The 14,404-nt window shown below is 44.4% G+C and overlaps 1 protein-coding gene across 5 annotated transcripts; it reads right to left on the reverse strand.

The window, feature by feature from the left end:
• Nucleotides 1–652: 652 nt before the first annotated feature.
• Gzf1 (GDNF inducible zinc finger protein 1) lies at nt 653–13,781 on the reverse strand. 5 transcript variants are annotated; one of them, XM_027421576.2, is made up of 7 exons: nt 13,516–13,605; nt 12,316–12,374; nt 9,249–10,614; nt 7,088–7,182; nt 5,488–5,655; nt 3,645–3,802; nt 653–2,902 (listed from the first exon to the last, which is right to left on the reverse strand). In XM_027421576.2, the coding sequence occupies exons 3-7, from the start codon at nt 10,595–10,597 to the stop codon at nt 2,567–2,569; spliced, it is 2,106 nt and encodes a 701-aa protein (XP_027277377.1). In that variant the 5' UTR covers nt 10,598–10,614; nt 12,316–12,374; nt 13,516–13,605; the 3' UTR covers nt 653–2,566. The 5 variants fall into 5 exon arrangements, with proteins under 5 accessions (XP_027277377.1, XP_027277374.2, XP_027277376.1 ...); XM_027421573.2 differs by lacking the exon at nt 12,316–12,374 and having other exon boundaries at nt 9,249–10,604; nt 13,516–13,781; XM_027421575.2 differs by lacking the exon at nt 12,316–12,374 and having other exon boundaries at nt 13,516–13,632.
• Between the last annotated feature and the right edge of the window lie 623 nt (nt 13,782–14,404).

Raw genomic sequence — 14,404 nt, forward strand, 5'->3', positions numbered from 1 at the left:
ACAATCAAGAGAACGTATGAATGTCTTTTTCCTAACACCCTCAGATAAAAAAGTCTCAGTTCGTGCTACTGTGGACTTTTCCTTTGAGCCCTGTATGCAGCCTGGAAGCTGGTTCTTCCAGGCTGCGTTAAAAATGCTTGGGATGGCATCAGGTCCCCTCTTCAGTAACCCTTACTGATGAGCTGAGAGCAGTGTGCTGTCAGAACACATTTGGGACCAACCCACTGAAAGCAGTCTTGCTTTCTCATAGTAACTGCTTGGATTGATAGGAAGACACCACAAAGTGGTGATAACTCCAAGTTTTATGTCCTCTTGGGAAAAGAGACAAAAAAAATGTATATAAGCAACATGGCACTTAATGCCTGCTGTGACTTTGCACTGCAGAGAAGGTTAGAGTGCCCTTACATACACTCCCCAGCTCAACACTGGCCACTGCTGAGCAGGGGCCATTCTTCTGCCACTGTGGAGTTCAGGAACTTAAATCAATCACATGTGGTAATTATATAAATAAAGGTCTACAGTCCCTGATGTTGAATTTTAGTGTTCATGCTATTAAACAAATTAGACTAATTTCAATTAAGAATCTTTTTTTCTACAGACCCTGTTATAGTAATGTAATTAAATTTAGAGTTACAGAACCTTTACAAAGACATTAACACATTAAACAATTTTATTTAGAACTTCTAAAGAAACAAATTCAAGACAGTTCTCCCAATAGGTAACAAAATAATCTATTGTTTAAATTCCTTCTCATCTAGATGACTTTATTCCATAACAGTTTATCAGCTGGGCGGGTTTGCTCTTACCAGTTAAAATGGTCATGTGCCAGTCACTAGTCTTTTTTTTTTTTTTTTTTTTTGTCTGTAAACACAATTAGGATAGCCAGGTCATAACTGAATGAGATAATTCAATTCTGAACCTTCAAGAGCAAGTCTGAAATATTACAAGTGCCTGGAACACCTTTTGGTGGCTTCAACAGCTTCTTGAAGGTGTTACCACAAGTTGGCACTGGGGAAAAACCCTTAGTTTGTATAATGCTGTCTTCTTCACCCTGAACTTAAGGTACCTTCATCTTAGAAACCAGAGTGTTCTCACAGCAAGCTTAGTAAGTTCAAAACAGGAAAAACAACTAGAAAGCAGAATAATTCTCCCATTAAGGCGCTCATAAAATTAATGCTTTTAAGGGTCATAGGTGGCCAATGTCCACCTATCCAAGGCCCTACAACCATACATCAGGAATAGCAAATGCCACAAAATACGTTTCCCATAGTGAAGTTTGTTGAGCAATAATTAAAATTCTGCATGAGAAAGCCAAGGAACATTTGAGACATTTGCCGTTCTTTTATCCACTTGTTAAGGCATAGGAATTGAGCAAGCCAAGGCTTCTGGTACCCTCTAGATCAGTGGTTCTCAACCTTCCTAATGCTTCGACCCTTTAATATAGTTCCTCATGTTGTGGTGACCCCCAACCTTAAAGTTACTTTTGTTGCTATTTAAATAACTGTAATTATGCTACTGTTCTGAATTATAATGTAAATATAATATGCAAACCCATGAAAAGGGTCCCTTGACCCCCGAAGGGGTCAATACACACAGGTTGAAAACCACTGCTCTAGATTCTTACATGCTTCTAAAGAGGTGGATTTGTAGCAAGTACTAGTCTATGTCACCTTGCACTGTGGAAATGGGTGCTGTGGGGACTCTGAACATTATAGAAAAGTCTGGCAGAAGTACTTGAGATTTGTCAGGCTCACTCAACATGCTGGTTGTGAAAATGTGACTAGTCAAAAGCTCTGATGCCTCCTCTTCATTTCTCACACCTCTGCAAACGAGAGAGACAACTGTTTTGATAGATTCTTTGGTAGGACAGCTTCTATTAATCTGATTTAGGGAATGAAATTGAACGGCCACATCTCATCCCAGGTTGGACTTTACGACAGACTCCCTGCCTGCACACATGCTGAGGTACTACACTGAAAATGTTCAATTTGTCATTCCTCTTTTCGTGCATACAAATAGGGGGTTGGGGAGGAACAAAAGCAATCTTCAGTACCATCTTAATGTCTCCAAAACAATCTTATTTGCTTTTATCTCAGTAAGGAAGAAACAGCTGAAATATGGCCCCAGTTTTACTTTAACTTTGTAGAAAAGTTCCCCAAAAGGATCAGAGTGAAGTAAATACACATGGAAGTATAAGGCAGGGCGAGACCAAGAGACCGCAGACAGCAGTTTCCTAAGTTGGGTCAATGCTATGTACTCTGTGATTAAGACAAGCAGTGGTTTAGACATCAAGCATAAGTGTGATTGACACGTATAGCTACACCAGGGCTAAGTGAGTTGTGTTAACTGCCATGTTTGTTAATGAAATATAGCTGAGATCATGCAGATCATAATGTTTATGGAAAAGCTTTAAGTGTGAAACAGACGTGCAAGGTCACGGAAGTTTGGGGAAATATTCAAGGCCAGTCTTGCCTCTATCTTTGCACAGACAACTTTTTTTCTCAGCCCCTGGCATCACCTGGAATACAGCAATCACACAGACTGTTCGGCACACAGCTTGAAGCTCTCACTCCATATTGGTCAACGAGGGAAGGTGTGTGGTCATTGAGCCTGGCTGTGGAGTCAGCTCACCAAGCTCGTTGATGGTGGTGGTAAGCAGAGCATCCTGAGACACCACTGCTTTGCAAGCAGTGTCTGTAGAACTATTCTCCTGCATGGCAGGCACATTGCTTTGAACTTCCAATAGGTTGTTAAAATGGCTATTTTCGCCAAAAGATAGTAATCTATCTGAAAGTTTGGTTGATGCATATTCATCATCGGGTTGTTCTGTGTGTCCATCATTCTTGGGTGAGCCATCAACAATGACAAGGAAAGACTTCCACGGCGTATTCTTATCATGTATCTACAAGTAAAACAGTCACTGCATGTGTCTCTAAGTCTCCCAATTTACAAATACTTATTAATAACATGTTCATCTTTTAAAACAACATGCTTTCTTCAGGGACTGGCACCATGGCACACACCCATTAAAAACAAAAACAAAAACAGCATTCGGGAAGCAGAGTGAGTTCGAAGCCAGCCTGGTCTACAGAGCAAGCTCCAGGACAGGCTCCACAGTTACAGAGAAACCCTGTCTCAAAAAACCAAAAAAAGAAAAAACGAGCACACACACACACACACACACACACACACACACACACACACACACACACACACCAAAAAAAAAACCATAATCCCAGCACATGGGAGGCAAAGATAGGAAGGTTATGCATGGGTCTAAGGTCAGCCTGAACTATAGAGCTAGACTGTCTCTCGATCAAAAAGTAAATATTAAACAAAAGTTCTCCCTGACTTTTAAATTTGCTTTCTAATGAGCCTCCCCTGAACTAATTACCAAATAACTACTTTGTACAGGAACCACAGCACATAAGTGTTTGGCACAAATTTGGCAGTAAGGAGCCTTAGTCCTTCACCTTATTCCCTGGATGTCACTGCAGGACACCTAAGGAGAGAACCTCTTACCACCTTTGACCCCCTGGACTAGAATAAGACAGGTATTTAGGGTAAGCAACCTACAGACCAGAAGGGCTTTGTTTGTAAACAGCCTACCCATCACTTACTGAGGTGTGCCTCCCATCACTTACTGAGGTGTGCCTCCGGAGAGTGGACTTGTCAGTAAATGTCCTTCCACACGCATTGCACATGAAGGGTTTCTCTCCCGTGTGGATTCGATGGTGGCGCTGGAGGGCATTTACCTGGGTGAACTGCTTCCCACACTGGTCGCAACAATAAGGCCGCTCTCCTGGACACGGAAAGAGACGGAAACTACTCAATGACTTCTTCAGTCCACTTTATTTAACTCTGGATACACATCTATACCCTGGATAATCTGAGCACTCCCCCATAAGGGAAGCTACATTACAATGACTCAAGGTAGAGGCACCTGGTAGAGGCACCAATCTACTATACTACAATACCCAAGAACAAGACTGTATCCAAAATAGGTCAATTCTGTGCAGGGAGCTGATACTGTATCTGTGAAAATACAAACCTACTATCCGTAGTAATACACTGTCCTAGTAACAAATAGCATGTTTGTGTGCACGTATATACACTAATACCCATTCTTTATCCCTGTTTATATCTGAAAGGCGTGGATCCATACAAACATACACACTCAAGCTGTCATATCACAGGAAGCTATGTGCCCTTTCAATAAATACCCCATGCTGCCAAAGACTGTCCCCCATTTGCATACTAAAGTCTTCTCACTTTTCACTTTATCAAAACCAGAAACTATGCCTAAAAGGTGGCTCAGTGAGTAAAGGCTACCAAGTCTGAAGAACTGGGTTCAATCTCCAGGACCCACATGGTAAAAGGCAAGAACCAACTCTCACATGTTGTCCTCTGAGCTCCATGTGTGTCAGGGTACTCAGTCACCCACACACTTACATGCACAAAATAAACTTAATTAAAATGAACAACAACAACAACAAAAAGACAGCAACAAAAACAGAAACTAAACTCAAAAGCATAAAAACTAGGTGGGAAGCCAGCTCAGTAGCTAGCACTTAAAGGGTAGAGAGAGAAAGAATTGAAGGTCATTCTACATAGCAAATTCAAGGGCTATAAGAAAATCTACCTCACCGAGCAGTGGTGGCACACACCTTTAATCCCAGCACTCAGGAGGCAGAGGCAGAGGCAGGTGGATCTCTGTGAGTTTGAGACCAACCTGGTCTACAAGAGTTAATTCCAGGACAGCCTCCAAAGCCACAGATAAACCCTGTCTTGAAAAACAAAACAACAACAAAAACAAAAACAAACAAACAAACAAACAAAAAGAAAATCTATCTCAAAAAAGAAAACAAAAATAGGGTCCACTAATTAATGTATTGGCACATCATTCATATAGCATGTGCAAAGCTATATTTCAATCAAAAACCCTGGAGGGGGATGAAAAGGTTTAAAAATACTATCAATGTGTAATTATACTTTAACTTCAAAAAATCACTTAAAAAAATGCTATTATAACAAAGTTTAACCATGTTTTTTCTCCTAAAACTTCGACTCAGAACAAATTTGAACTGGGTCTCACAGGGTCATTGTGCTTGGTGCTCAAGCTGCTCAGTTTTGAAGGCTGTAGAATCTTTATGGAACTGGCTATTTCCTCGATGGCTGGAAGCAGGTTAGCAGAGCAGATCTTCAACATTATACCAGCCTCTGGTTCCAGCTAGCCCTCTCTAGTCTACACAATGTGAGGAAACTTCCTAAGTTCCTGCTGCCATGGGCCTGGCCATGCTCTTCCCACCATGAGAGAATGAACCCTTGGAAACTCTGAGCCACTATCTGTCCTCCCGGGGAAGCTATTACAGTTATAGTAATAACCAAAGCAACATTCTCAAAGTGACTTTCCAATAAATCTAAAACTTGTGAACTGTTTCCCTTGCCAGACTGAACTCTTCTCTGGTACTATGCAGCCATCCATACCTGTGTGGATTTTAGCATGCTGGTAAAGGGAATTCCGCTGGGCAAAGGTCCGCAAACACACTTCACATTTAAAGGGTTTAGATCCAGTGTGGATTCTATTATGGTGTTTTAAGTACTCCTTGGAAGCAAAACTCTTGCCACATGTCTCACACATAAAAGGCCTTTCACCTACATGGAAAGATGAGACAAAAGTAGGAACAACATAGTCATTAAAAACACCTGGAAAAACTGCTCTCCTCTTTACACCTTGGCAAGCAGCATTGGACACTTTCTAATCAAACATCAAACATACTACTCTTGCTACTTGCTAAAAGTGGTGAATATACTGGGAAATCCAAACAGCAATTCACTGGACTAGAATCAATGGTAACTGTTAAGCCAGCTCAGATTTAATAAATGTAGTTATTGAAAATAGGAAAATTTTATAACTTTTGGGGATTTGCTGGATTATTTTCAACAAGTGTTTCTGCACCTCTTAATCAGAATAAAAGTCCTTCACAATGGATTACCAAGTGGCTCCTAGGCTAGTGACACCAGTCAACTTGACTGCAGGACAATTTCAATGAAACCTCACTTTTTGTCATTTTAAGTTCTTCCTTTATTCTCACAACCCACTCATACAATCCTGATTTTACAAACATTAAAACATTGTCTTTCATAAAATTTTAAAACATTAATAGTCATAATCAATGACCAACTCTAGTTAAATCTGTGATGTGACAATGACTCCTCCACAGCTTCCATGGGTGTTCTGCATTCCAGTAATACATGGTCCACTCCTCATCTGTCAGGACTGTACTTGAACCTGAGGCCTGTGTGAGTGCTTAGATGTAATAAATAGTGTAAGTAAAGGAAGGCCTGGGTGAGTGAGTACAGTATACAGTGATGGACTAGGTTCTGTGTCCTGTATTTTACATCAAAATTTTCAACCACAGGAATGCAATGCTGAACCAGAATAAAGCCAGCTTAAACTTTCCCTCTCATGGCAAACTATCACAAAGATTTATAAAAGAGATATTATCTCTTAATATGATTATTTCTCACGTATGTATTTGTTCTTGGTTTTTGCCCAGGTTTTCAACAGTTGGCACTGACCATGCTTAGCTGTTCACTGTATAGTCAACATTCAAGCACAGATGCGCCCATGCAATTCAAGAGTCGTTCCTCTGAGGCCATGTCATGAGCTGGGGCATGGATTTCCAGCCTACTGAAACATTTCCTTGTAGTTGGCCCATCATGTTATTCCCAAGTTTGGGAACAACACAGCAAGGAGAGAGCTGACCACACAGCTTTTCTCAGGCTTTGGATAATTTCTTTAGGACAGACTCCTAGAAATGGACTTAAGAGTTGCAACAATAGGAACTGTTTCATATTTCTAGAAGTCTAAGACCCGTGTGCCCCATGTTAGCACCTCGTGGCACACGCCATGCCATGTGTACAGCAAGCAGCATTACAGGCAGCAGGTGGATCCGATCCTTCCTTACTAGATGGAAAAACTTTGTAACCTGCACTGCTGTGGCAGATATCAGCTTCTAAAAAGCAACTGCAGTTTCCTTCTATAGCTAGGAAAGACAGTCAATCACAAGAGCGTGGTATTTACCTGTGTGGCACCTTTTATGATAAATCAGCATGTGGTTCTGAGTGAATCTTGCACCACACTCATCACAGACAAAAGGTCTTTCCCCTGTATGAATTCTGAAAGTACAACATTCAGATGATAACTCAGGGTATATTTCAAAGGTCACTTTGTAATACAATTTCCAATTTCCTCTGTATTGTGCAAAAAAAAAAAAAAAAAAAAAAAAAAAAAAACATTTCCTCCAAGAGAGCTCAGAAAAATGACGGATGAGACAGATTAAGAGTCCAGAGTCCACCATATGCTGGGGGCTGGTGGCCCACACCTTTATTCCCAGCACTTAGGAGGCAGACTCAGGTGAGTCTGATTTTGAGACCAGCCTGGTCTATAGAGCAAGTTCCAGGATGGCCAGAGCTATACAGGGAAACCCCATCTTGAAAAAAACAAAGTTTACCATACATCCTAAAACAAATGGAGTTTCTGTTCAAGCCCCAAGGACTCTTATTTCCACTTCAGTCCACGTACAACAGTAGAACCACCGGGCAGCTCCTACATCTCTCCTAGGCCTTATTTATGCTGTGAAACACTGGAAGGCACACAGTGTGCCTTTGAATATTTTAGTATTAAAGAGTATCACTTAACATTTGAAGCTCCCTTATTTGGAATAACCTTAGGAACTATTGCTGACAAAATACCACATGACCAAACATTTTACCACCATGTCCTAACACATGACCAGTCAGTTTAAAGAGAAAATTGCTCTCTAATTGCTGAGAACCACACGGAATATTTCAGTTTCAACCAGCATGGTGTAGCAATCAGCCACGATCTGCTGAGTATGTTCTACAAGTACTTTGAACTCAAGCAAACTGAAAAATGACAGCCACCATGGTCCCCCTGACAGTCTATTCTAGGTTGGAAGGCAAATGTAGACTACATTAGGAAACTCAACTGCTTGACTGGAGTGAGACCATATATACTTAGAACTATAAAGTGGCACATGCCTTTGATCCCAGCACTTAGGAGGCAGAGGCAGGCCCATCTCTGAAAATCCAAAGCAAGCACAAAGCAAAGCCAAGTTCAGACCAACAAGGACTACACAACAGTGAGACACTGTCTAAAAAAGCGGTTCCCAACCTTCCTAACGCTGTGAATCCTTTAATACAACTCCTCATGTTGTGGTGACTGCCAACCATAAAATTACTTTCATTGCTACTTCATTACTGTAGTTTTGCTACTGTTATGAATTGTAATGCAGGCTATCTGATACTTAAACTCTGTGAAAGGGTCATTGGACACCCCCCAAAGGGGTTGCAACTCCCAGGGTGAGAGCTGCTGGTCTAAAACAACAACAAAGAAAAAACTGTAAGGAAACTTAGATATAAGAACTCACTATCCACCTACAGTCTGAAAAAATAGAAAGCATTACTCAGCGGCTGGAGAGATGGCTCAGCAGTTAAGAGCACTTGCTGTGCTGACAGAGAACCAACACTGGTTCAGTTCCCAGCACCCACATGTGGCTCACAACCATTGGTTACTTCAGTTTCAAGGGATCTGACATTTGTCTTCTGACCTGAGAGGGCACCAGGCACTTACACGGTACACAAATGTACATGCAGGCAAAACACCATATACATGAACTAAAAATAAATACATCTTTCTAAAAAAATTAAAAAGTGTTGTCTGATTCTTAGATCTTAATTCTTAGAGACCAACCAATGAATGGCACTTTCCAAGCCCTACGAACTAAGACCACTAGAGAAGTATCCTTCAATACTATGTATCATCTCACTGAATTTCAATGGAACTGAGTGAAGAAAAAGCCCAGTTCTTATTTAAGTACAGAGCACCTTGAGACCTCAGGCCACCTGGAGGCCAGGCACATAGCGCCCAGAGTTCTGGAAAGCTCTGTTGTGCCCTGGCCTCTATGCTTGGGAGGATTGGCAAGATGAGAAGTTGAAGAACCATTTCCCAGACCTCCACACCTCCAAAGAGATTCCAAGTTGCCTCAATTGCCCAAGTCCTAGATGGCACCAGGGGGGAAATGCAGAGCTACAGACACAGACATGCTGGTCCAAGTCCTAAAGGCATCTCCTAACACCCATGCACTTCAGCACTTGGGAACCCAAGTCCCTGCATGCAGGCCAGCCCTGCTCCACACAGCCATGTTCCCAGGCAGCCGCACCTCATGTGGGTCTTGAGCGCTGAGGGCTGTGAGAACTTAGCCTCACACTTGGTACAGCCATAGGGCCTGTCGCCCGTGTGCGTGCGCTCATGCATCCGCAGAGAAGTCTTGGAGCTCAGGCCCTTGCCACACTGGCCACATCGGTGCCGCTCGCCACCACCCTCATGCACCTGCAGCACGTGCCGTTTCACGTCCTTCTTACGCTTGAATTTCTTTGCACACATCTCGCATGGGAAGTGGCGCTCGCTGCTGTGCACATGGCGCTGGTGGCTCTTCAGGTTGCAGCGGTTGGCGAAGGTCTGGCCACACGTGTCACACTGGTACACTACCTCCGTGGCCACACCGTGGTGGTGCCTGATATGTTTCAGATAACTCTTCTCATACAGGAAGGCCTTCTCACACACTGTGCACCGGAAATTACTCTTCTTCTCCCCATCCTTCCCTTCCTCCTCCTTCTCCCCCTCTACTTTCTGCTGGCTTTCCTCCAGTTTCACACCACTAGAGCAAGCCTCACTTTTGGAAGCTGGCTCTGTCTCCAGCCTTTCAGTGTCTGGACTTTGGTTCTGGGAACACCTGTCATTCTCTGCAGCTTCCTCCGCACTTCTCTGCTGTTCTCGGAGCCTTCTTGTATATTTCTTTTTAGGGATTTCCACAAACACCTTCCTTCCAGCCAGCCTCCCACTAGGTCTTCTGATTTTAGGGTAGGGAGGCTTAGCCACATCTTTCTTCTTGTCCAGTTTCTCCTTGCACTTCCTGGATGGCATTTCTGGCAAGAGGTCATTATCAAATCTCTCTATCAGATAGTCAGAGGTATCTACAAGGCCACTGGAGTGAGCCTCCTCCCCTGGTATGCTTGCTTTGGAGCTGGGGGTCACACTCACATGGGGGCCACTGCTGGCCTCCACCTCCTGAGACACAAAGAAATTCTGTGATTCCAAAAGGACTGACTCCAGCATCTGCTTCTTTAGATGAAAGCATGTTTCAGACAGGTCCCAACACTTTAGCTTTTCAGCCACCTCTAGCATCCGCTGCACCCGATCTTCCTCTACCTGCACCCTGGCAGTATAGACAAACTCCAGAAATGAAGCAAAGTCAACAACCTGAACTTCCTTTAAGCAGACATTAGTCCTGGTACCATCTACTCTCTTCTCGTTCAGGAACACCTCCTTAAAAAACTTGCTGGTGGCTGCCAGCACTGCTTTATGGGCCATGAAGTCTTCACAGACACCCTGATACTCTACACTGACTGTGACGTCACAAAGATGGCCCAAAAGTCGGAGCTCATGCATCTCATGAAGAAGATGCAACGGTGAAGATTTGGATTCCAGCAAAACTGTGCCACTTTCCATCTTCCTTCTGAAAACAGCTTTGAAAACAGAAACAAGAATTAATAAAGCTCATGTATGAATAATCCCTGAAGAAACGGGACTTGAAAATTGAATTAGACTAGTTCTTGAGAAGATAAACAGTACCTACCAAACCCAATTTTTCTCATTGAAAGATTCAAATCACAGCTGGACGTGGTATCATGATCTATAACCCCAGGTACAACCCACACTTAGAAGGCAGAGACAGGAAGAGCAGGTGTGCAAAACCAATCTTAGCTACACAGCAATTTTGAGGCCAGCCTGAACTATATGAGAATCTATCAAAAAAACAATGAAGGAAGCAAACAAACAAAACACATAGGGCTGGAGGGATGGCTCAACAGTTAAGAGCACATACTGATTTTGCAGGGGACCCAAGTTTAACTCTTAGCACCCACATTGGGTGATTCACAACTGCCTTTAAACTCCAGTTCTAGGAGATCTAACTTCTCAGGCACATGCATTCACAAGCACGTACCCCAACGAAGACATATGCACATTATTAAGAACAAAAAAAACAAAAAAACAAAAAAAAAACACCTCACATAGACACACAGAGTCAAATTACATTTCATTTCTTAGCAGTTTTCAAAAGTTTCTGAATAGCTTTTATGAGATGATATTCTCATGGAAACAATAATGGTAAGACTTCCCCCAATGATAAGCATAATTAGTTTACCTTTAGTGAAACTCATTAAGGCAACAATTTGCTTATCCAGGTCGTTTTCTTTCTTTCTTTCCTTTTTTTTTTCCTCTGGGCTTTGGAGGCTGTCCTGGAACTAGTTTTGGAGATCAGGCTGGTCTCGAACTCACTGAGATCCACCTGCCTCTGCCTCCCGAGTGCTGGGATTAAAGGCCTGGTCATTTTCTAATCTACTCAGAGACAAATGCCAAAGATATAAGAAAATTTATGTCTAGTTCTTTGAGCAAGAAATTGTCATTTGATAATCACTTCTATCACTGAAAACTGTTGATGACCACTTTCTGGGAAAATAGTTCAAAATCTCATCCTCTTTTACAATGTCCTTAAATACATGGTAAACTGAGTTACTCTCCTGAAATAATTCAAGTTCCAAAGCATTTACAAACTGTGTTAACTTGAGCAGGTTAGAGCCTCTCTGAACCTTTACTTCCTCCTCTTGGAAGGCCCAGCTATCCTGAGGCTTTAGTTTAAGCGGCACAACATAGCAAACACTTCTAGCTGGCCTGCCATTTGCTGTCTTGTAGCTGGCTTCCTACAGCTACTGATGGAACCTCACCTTACGGTGACAAGCTAGTAAGATGACTGGTTAACTGGCTGATGGGGTCTTGAGCCTAAACCTCATGGCCCTATGTTTAACAGAAGTTTCTCAACACACCCCTCACCCCAGCCTCACCAAATGAAAGATGGTTCCCCTGCAGTTGCCATATCCCCCGGGGACTCTAAAATGCAAGCCCAACTTCCTGTCTTCTGCTCTGTGAACTCTGAGACCTCTGTCCCGGACTCTATCTTCCCTTTCAAGGTTCAATTTGGTTTCCAAGTCTCCATCATCCAGGGCACTTCTGCTGATCTCCTTCACCAATGCCTGTCCATCTCATTCAAGAGACCACTACACACAGTACCCAGTCTCAAACACAGAAAAGACTCTCCTAGGGAGCGCAATTGTAAAATCAGCACCTGTGGAAGGACTGAAGCAGACTCTACAGGAAACACTACCTACCTGTGGAGGAAGCTTAAGGAGACCTGAAGCAGTACTGGTGAGCCAGTGCTCTTAGAGTCCTCCCGAAGGGCCCAAGAATTGGAAAAAAAAAAAATGTACGATTATAGCCTATACACGTTTCTGAGTTTACTAGGGCGTTGCATTTTTCCCACACAAGGGAAAGGCAATTTAAAGAACACACGGACTACGTAAACATTTTGAACTAACACCCGGTAATCAGAGGTCGTAAATCCCCAAGTTCGAGCACAGGTGGACATTCCTGAGATGTCATAAATCTCCAAGCTCAAGCTCAGAGGACAGCACTAGAAGCTGAGACGCCAAGATGTCGTAAATCCCATTATGTACTCGGCCCTGTGTATAACCTTTGACTATAAAAGAAGCTTGTAGCCCTTTCTCAGGGAATCAAATATTTTCTAACTCGTTTGAAGTGTACCTTCCCACCGCCCCCGCGCCCCGGCAGTATTTTTGAATAAAGTTGCTTCTGGTTAGTAGACTTTGGTGGTCTGCTTCCCGTTATTTGCACGATTCTGGGAACCAACACCCGTCCCAGCCTGGGGACAAAGACTACAGATCCCTGTCCACCTGATGCTCATATGGTCACCCTGACTTCCTAACACTTCTCCCTGCCCCCTAAAAGGAGTCCTTCCAGGAGACCTGGCTTTACCATCAACCAAGGAGACCCTGGTCAGATTTCCCCGTTTGCCTCCCACGGGGGCAGACACCGGTCACTGGTCACTTCGAGCGGCTATTTGTGGCCTGGTGATTGCTATGTTCCACTGTAACTCACTGGCATTCCGCCGCCTCTGGGTGGGCCTGGCATCCTCACCAAGGTCGCCAAGTAGCCAAGGGTCCGGACTCCTAGGCTAGGCCTCCAGGAGACGATGCTCTCCGCATCCTGCCCACCCTTTACAGGGATCCTGGCTCTCACGCAGCGTGTAGAGTACGGGTGGCTGTGGCCTCTCTGACTGCACCACCTCCGTCCCCACTGTGATCCTCCCCAGAGTCCCAGACGACCCAGGATCCACCGAAGCTTCAGGGAGAACGAACTCTTGCTGCCAGGGTCCAGCTCCTCGTCCCCAAGTCTCCGGCCTCCAGAACCGAAAGGGTCCAGTCTACCACTCTCGCCCTGGGTCACCACAGCCCAGGCCGCCGTTCCAAGAGACAGCAGGCAGAGGACAACCTGGAAGACATCACACTCACCTGGCAGTCGGTGCCTCTGCCGGGCCGGCACCCTGGAACAGGCCCCGCAGGAACAGCGGGTCTCGGGGTCGACGGAATGGTTGCCACGAGCCCGCCCCGCCCCCTGATGGGCCCCGCCCCCGGCAGGCAAGGAAGGCGCTGCGCGCGCACGTCCAGCTGCAGAGGCGGTTCCGGGCGTTGTGTTGCGTGCTCTTACGTGATTTGGGGCAGGGCGACTGGCTGGTAGTCAGTCCGGGATCGGTCGCCTGCATGCAGCCAAGGTTGCGCCTGCGCAGAAGACAGCAAGAGTCGGGGGGCCGTGTTAGCCAAGTTGGAGCAACCTGCGGCCACGTGTCGTCTGCGTTCTTGTCCTCGGCTGATCGTTATGTTGCTGGGAGCAGAATTTTTAGGGCCTCCTGGGTGCCGTCACCGCGTAGGGCTGCGGCCATGCTCGTTGTGGCGTGGTGGGAAGCATGGCGCAGCCTTGTTTTCTTTGCATCCTTCCGCTGTCAATCCTGTCCCCCTAGATTTTTTTTTTTTTTTTTTTGGCGGGGGGAGGGAGGTTCTGGTTTTGGTTTAGGCTGTCCTGGAACTGTCTCTGTTTCAGGCTGGCATTCAACGCAGAGATCTGCCCACCTCTGCCTCCTGAGTTCTGGGATTAAAGGTTTGCACCACCAATGCCTGGCCCCATCCTTTATTTTAAAACCCGATAATTTAAAAGTCCTGCCCTAGATTTCCAGTTCCCGATAAAGGGTCATCACGCTTGATGCTTCCACTCACTGCTAAAGCTTTACGAAGTCGCCTCCATACTGCCACCAGCCAACAAGACCTCTTTTTGGTCACTCTTTCACTTTGTGGAGCATTTAGTTTAGCGAGATAGTGCTTTCCCCTCTTTGAAATGTACGTAATC

Source organism: Cricetulus griseus, chromosome 6 (genome assembly GCF_003668045.3).
Source record: "Cricetulus griseus strain 17A/GY chromosome 6, alternate assembly CriGri-PICRH-1.0, whole genome shotgun sequence".
NCBI lineage: Eukaryota > Metazoa > Chordata > Mammalia > Rodentia > Cricetidae > Cricetulus > Cricetulus griseus.

Bases quoted from the DNA above. Each gene is read 5' to 3' on its own strand.
- Gzf1 (XM_027421573.2), bottom strand. From the start codon at position 13,766: ATGCAGGCGACCGATCCCGGACTGACTACCAGCCAGTCGCCCTGCCCC. The intron at 7,183-9,248 runs GTGCGGCTGCCT...TTGTACTTTCAG, and splicing joins GCGCTCAAGACCCACATGAG to AATTCATACAGGGGAAAGAC. The intron at 2,903-3,644 runs GTAAGTGATGGG...TTTTACTTGTAG, and splicing joins CTCTCCGGAGGCACACCTCA to ATACATGATAAGAATACGCC.